Source organism: Triticum aestivum, chromosome 4B, assembly GCF_018294505.1.
Source record: "Triticum aestivum cultivar Chinese Spring chromosome 4B, IWGSC CS RefSeq v2.1, whole genome shotgun sequence".
Lineage (NCBI taxonomy): Eukaryota > Viridiplantae > Streptophyta > Magnoliopsida > Poales > Poaceae > Triticum > Triticum aestivum.
In genome coordinates, this window is record NC_057804.1 from 665157002 (window position 1) to 665163347 (window position 6346).

Genomic DNA, 6346 nt, shown 5'->3' on the forward strand with positions numbered 1-6346 from the left:
AAGGGGGGAGACGCGCCACATCAGTCCTCATCAAGGCAAGTGTAGTCACCAAACGGCGCAGCAGGAAGGGAGGTGTCGTCAAGGAAGCGGGGGAGGCGAGAAGTCACCCGAGCATGCCAACCCTCGTTAGAGTATGTGAAAGGAGAAAATGAGGTAAGGTTGAGGGTTAGGGTTTCTGTTTTGATGTGCAGCTGAAACATATAGTGCCCAAATAGCTCTTGTGTCCGACAGCACATAATATAGAAACGGCATAACATTTCAGCATATACCACACGTATATGATGACCCGTGCGTTTGGTACGACTGTGCTTTCACACAGCCCGTATTAATGACTAAAAATATATATCCTGCATGTGTTGGCACTAAAATTCAATAGGGGCCAGCTGGGAAGGAGAATTACAAATGACGAATGTAGCTCCTTGCTGGTCATAACAGATAACGGACTAGGTCCTGCAATAATGCTAATCCTCTTACCTATGCACTAAGACAAAAGAGTAGCTAGGTCGCAGGTTGAACAATAGTATTCGTTCTGATCCATTCAATTACATTACATGAAAAACTTGCTACGATTTCTTTGCTCGAAAGGCCGTCCGGCCAGAATAGAACAGAAATGAAAACGACGAACGCCCGCGATAGTCATCAAGTATAGTTAGCGGTTACACACTAATGCTAGTCCTTCAGGTCTATAAATGGAACCCTCGTCTTCACGTACCACTCACACACACAACACACGAGAAAGACAGAGCGAGCAAGAATCTGTCCCTATTCCTCATAGAGACGGCCATGGCCATTCCTCCTAAAAATGCTCTCTACTTCCTGCTGCTCGTCTCCAGCTTCATCCTTGGCGCCATGGCGGATCTAGCCTTATCATGCCCTTCCCGCTGTGAAGTGGAGCTACAATGGACCTTATACGCGCGGCAGATTGGGGGCGGAGCAAACGCGAACCAGGAAGAGATGGTTCACTCCGTGCACCCCACCACAGGATTTGGTACGATCGTCGTCAACAACTGGGATGTGCTCGACGCGCCTCTGCCTAACGCAGCCATAGTTGCCCGTGCAAGAGGCACTCACACCAAGGCTGGCCCAGCCGCCGGTGACTGGTTCACTTCTCTCAGCATAGTCTTCGAGGGAGCCAGGTATTGAATTATTAGCTATGTTCTCTATCTTTTTGCAAAAGAAATTCATTAGATCCCAACTGCATGCTGGAGGTCCTTACATTGCGACTATTTTTGCATAGCTTGATTACAAGTAAAATAGTTGTATTTCTATAGAAGTTAAGATTATATATATGCTATGCAGTCGCACGCACACATTTACAAGCTTTTTTTGATATTATTGTTGCCCGCTTGAAATAGGTTCAATGGGTCGACCTTTCAAGTCATGGGGATCACCAATACAGATGGTCTGTGGGCTATTGTTGGCGGTACCAAAGAATTGTCCAGGGCAGATGGCACCATTAAACATACTCTGTTAAGGGCGACGGCCCTTGAGAACTATAGACAACTTGATATTCGTGCATTCTATACCCCGCCTGCGGTAAGTTGAAGATACGATAAGAAAACTCTGCATAATTAAGATGACAATAATCTATCTGGCAAACAATTAACTACCAAAAATGTTATTGTTCATTAGGCACGAATGGTATTGTTAGATTTTGTAGATAATTAATAACCAAAGCAGTAATATAGTAAGTGGTAATGGTAAAAGGGACACAAAACTATAGTTATTTTATAGTTAATTACTTACCTTTCATACAAATCGGTAATGGATAAAGTAGCACATGATTGGTCTTTAAATTTTTTAAGAGATGTTAACATTTTGGAGATGAGGGTGCAGTAGTTATGCTAACCTTACTATTGGTTTTCTTCAATTTCTACAGGTTAATGCAAATGGTATTGCTGCCCAGTAATATGATTAAAGGTGTGTTGATGTTGCATATATACCCCGCATGGGTAGATCTGACAAGAACTACGTCGTGAGGTTGTTGTCATTGGTGTTGTTGTATTTAAAATAATTTGTGGATTTCTATCATGGGATAGTAAATTATTCCTAAAATCCACAGTGTGGTATTTATTATTATATGTAATATATTTTGTATGCATGCTTTGGATCCGCAGTGTGGCAAGAAAATATTTACATTATTTGAAGGAACACATGAGTGAGATGAAGGTTGGCCTTATTTTTTCGAGGATCAATTTTATGCATCGATATTTGTGTGGTGCACAAAATGCACCCTAGCCTGGAGAGTTTCTCACAACTATTATTTTTGCAAAATGCTACAAATAGCGTTATACATGAATCTACCAAACCACATAATCTCGAATCCAAATATATTCCATAGCTCTAAATGATGGTATCCACAACGAATTTTCTAAAACTCTAAGCTCCCTTGATAGGCAAGCTCCCTGTTGACCGAGGTGAATGAGCTGAGGGCGGACCCACTTTGTAATGCTCCCTTGATGGGCAGGCTCCTGGTTCATCTAGGTGAATGAGCTGTGGGGTGGGCCCACTTTGTAAGGGCATGTACAATGGTTGATTAAACGGTCTTATCTTAAACCTTGCATGTAATTTAGAGATGACATAAAAATGTCTACATTGGGTTATCTCTTAGCCTTATCTTCAATAACTAACTATTCCTAAAAACATGGTGAGACACATTGTGCTAATAGATCAAGTCTTAAATAAGAGAAGACAATCCTTTCCGTATAATGTTAAAAGTGACAAAAGTATGGGATATTCGTTGCTGAGCTCGGGCTCAGCTGATCCCGAAATCCCCACCGTCAGCTAGCATTGGGATGGGTGAAGCAGTATTGTATTTTACTCTGTATAGCACATGTATGGATGGAAAATCAAGCCAGTCCCGTGGGCGCATTAAATGCAGCAACAGATGTAAGGGAGAGACGGAACACCTAATTCGAGAACGGCTCAGGCACTGTTCTGTGCCAGGCTGATTCGTCAACGACTCAGGCACAATCAATTGTTGTTTGCTTCTGTTTTTTTTTTCAAAAGACTGCCGGAGAGCTGCTGTAATAATTCCATTGAAGAAGAAGAGAGGCCGATCGCCTGGTACAAGTGTTAACCTGAACCAAAAGAACCAAAAAGAAGGGCACAAGAAAAATACACCAGGAGCAAGCCTTGCTCAAAGCTTCCACTATGGCCAGCAACACACTAGTCCAGCTCAACCTGGGTCGAAGGGAATGGAACAAACTGCAAGTTTCCATGCTACTACATCATCTCTGATCCTTACGATCAAAGCCGGCGCCCGGAGTCCCTTTAGGTGGAAAATCCTTCTATTTTGTTCAAACAAGGTTTTCTAACAGTTTAGTTCGCCAACCCCCTTGCACCTTTACAGCTTGACATCTCTGTTCTGTCACCTAAATCGTTAAACCATTCAGATATAGAGGCGTCAATGCTCCAGACTTCTGGGGAGAACGATGGCAGACTAGCCGTGTTGGAGAAGGTTTCCCAAATCTGCTTTGACCATTTGCATTCAGAGGGCACATGCATAGAGGGCAAATATAGTTATTTTCAATACCTTTTAACAGTCGCATTCCGCCGTAAGGATCTTTCGTTCCATAGCCATCCAGAGGAAGATCTTGCATTTGGCAGGCATCCAAACTTTCCAAACAGAGTTGTATAGCTTTGATCTAGTAATTGCCTCAAACTGGAAGTGGTATATGTTGAACTTGCAGAATAAGCCCTATCAGCCGTAAGCTTCCAAATAATTTGATCATTCACCGCTGGAGCTAGGGTGATGTGCTGAAGAAGATTTGCAAAAGTAAGCAGCTCTTCCATCATGTCGTCCGTCCAGACGCGTTCCAGATTGTGAACCCAACTATCACGTTTCAGCGCATCAGCCACCATTCTGCTCGTACGAGCATAATCAATGAAAAGGGCAGGGCTACATTTCTCGTTGCCAATCCATTTAGCCATGAATCCTTCCAAAACAGGTTGTTTTACCATTTGCCAGTGGTCACCCTTGATGTTGTTGCAAACACGGCGAAGTCATCGTATCACATGGATCCAGCAGCCCAGGTTAGGCAAATGCAAGGGTGTCCATCTTAGCCACAACCTACGTAGGCAAAGAGCTCCACTTAATTTGTTCATATCCTGAAGGCCAAGACCACCTAAGAGTTTTGGGCAAAGAGCTCCACTTATTTTTCTCCATTGCATTTATTCTCACCACACCAAAACCAAGCTCTTGTGCGCTGGTTGAACCATCACAACAGCCACATGGGTAGCCGATGTGTGGTCAGTAGGTAAACCGGTAGAGATCTTAGCACTGCCTCTGCTTCTGGCCTCCCCTGCAAATTAATCAATCTAAAATGTCAGCGCTTTACGCCCCAAATTTATTAACAGTATATGTTCTATTTAATGTCCTGCCTCAAAGAACAATTAGGCATTTTTTAGTACGCACTGAGCATCGGCAAACGATCTCGGCGTTCTCCTGCATTGATTTGGTCCTCTCGGTGTTCAGCTGCTCATCCATACCTAACCAAAGCCGATCTTCCACGAATACAAGTTATAGAAATTGCATGCATCACCCAAGTGGGTCGAAACTAAGTCCTAGTTCTGGTCTAATAACACTTTTGTTGGTTCCTCCGTGTGTTTGTGAACTCTAGTGCACTCATACTAGAGGGGCACGGTGGCTTGTCGGGTGGTGCATTGTTGAGACGCAACCTGAATTTTTCAAGCAAACCATTACTTTTTGTTAGGTTCAACTGCAAAGTATGACTGTTAAAAGTAATTGCCAGACTAGGAGAACTAACAAGTTATCTGCAGGAACAAGTTCTCAGGCGGGGCAGTGAACTTGATTAAAATCTCTTTAGGGGAGAAATGCAGAGAAATTATTTAGGGCAGTGAACTTGATTAAGCCGCTCTCCAAAAGTATAGTTATTTTATAGTCAATTATTTACCTTTCATACAAAAAGGTAATTATGATTTTGGAGCAGAGAGTGCAATAATTATGCTTATATTACTATTGATTTTCTTCATTTTCGACACGTCGGTGCAAATGGTATTGCTGTCCAGTAATTTGATTAAGGATGTGTTGATGTTGCATACCCCGAGTGGGTACATATGTGACAAGAACTACGTCCTCATGTTGTTGTCACTAGTGATCTTATATTTAAAATAATATGTGGATTTCTATCATAGGGTACTAAATTATTCCTCAAATCCATGCAGTGCTCTGTTTATTGTTATCATGTAATATATTTGGTATGATTTGGATCAAATACTTATATATGGCCGAGAAAAGAAGTCCATCATTCGAATGAACACATGACTGTCTTCTTTTTGTGAGATCACTTGTACGCACCTGTATTTGTGTGGTGCACCAATTCCGCCGTAGCCTGAAAAGGTTCTGACATTTTATTTTATTTTGCAAAATGCTTGAAAATAGCGTTGTGCATCTGTCTACCATACCATGTAATCTCAAATCCAAATATATCTCATAGCTCCAAATGATACTATCCACCATAAAATTGTCTTTTATTGTTGACAGGAAAATCTATGCTTAAATGTTCCTGTGTGTGTCAAGATGTAGCAGACCTAGACTCGAGTATATCATCATTCAATTGGTGTTCTGAAATCATCTGGATCCCCTTTGCTATTGCCAAAATCCGAGCTCCTTAGTTTCTTCCCTTCTAGTAAATTAATGAGCTGTGTATGCGGCATAAAAACTATTCTAAGCATATGAGATGGTGAAAGAGCCGACATTTTATCAATGATGAGTTACTTGGTTGTTATCCACCTCCTCCTCCTCATTCTTGCTGAATGGCTCGCCAGGGGCAGTGGTAGAGAACCGACGTGGACCGTGACAACAAGGCGACCCGCTGTTGTCACTGTTGCTCATCATTGTTTTCCAGCCACATCACCGCTTGCTCGTAAGGTCTGCTGAGCTTGACCTTGTTGCGCCGCTGCTGGGCAGAGATTAAGCTGTGCGTCAGCCTATATGCGGAGGACGTGATCCTCTTGGCCAATCCGAAGAAATTGGAAATCGACGCGCTAATGCAAATCTAGAAGGATTTCAGTGATGCCTTGGGCCTCAAGATCAACCCACAAAAATCCACGACGACGCCCATTAGGAGTGATGATGCTAAGCTGCTGGAAGTGCTTCAGAATTTTGGAAGGAAAATATCAATCTTGCCAATAAGATAATTGGGCCTCCTGATTACCATCTCCAGAGCGCTTGGTGCATCTCCAGACTACGCTTGGTGCATCTACAATGATAAAAGTTCACGAATTTTAAAAACAAATGCTCACGTGTTTGAAAAACATATGGCGGACCCGAACAAAGTTTGAGGTTATGAAAAAAGTTCCTGGATTTGAAAAATTCACAAGA

The 6346-nt window shown here is 42.5% G+C and overlaps 1 protein-coding gene across 1 annotated transcript; it reads left to right on the forward strand.

Annotated features, from left to right (window-relative positions):
* Positions 1-733: 733 nt before the first annotated feature.
* On the forward strand, positions 734-2151 carry LOC123089781 (uncharacterized). The gene is made up of 3 exons (XM_044511365.1): positions 734-1136; positions 1356-1536; positions 1880-2151. Exons 1-3 carry the CDS (start codon positions 784-786, stop codon positions 1907-1909), a joined length of 564 nt encoding a protein of 187 aa, XP_044367300.1. The 5' UTR covers positions 734-783; the 3' UTR covers positions 1910-2151.
* Positions 2152-6346: the final 4195 nt, after the last annotated feature.

Excerpts from the sequence above, each read along its gene's own strand:
- LOC123089781 (XM_044511365.1), top strand. The coding sequence starts at position 784 with ATGGCCATTCCTCCTAAAAATGCTCTCTACTTCCTGCTGCTCGTCTCC. Across the intron at positions 1,137-1,355 it reads ATAGTCTTCGAGGGAGCCAG|GTTCAATGGGTCGACCTTTC; the intron begins GTATTGAATTAT and ends CGCTTGAAATAG. Across the intron at positions 1,537-1,879 it reads CATTCTATACCCCGCCTGCG|GTTAATGCAAATGGTATTGC; the intron begins GTAAGTTGAAGA and ends CAATTTCTACAG.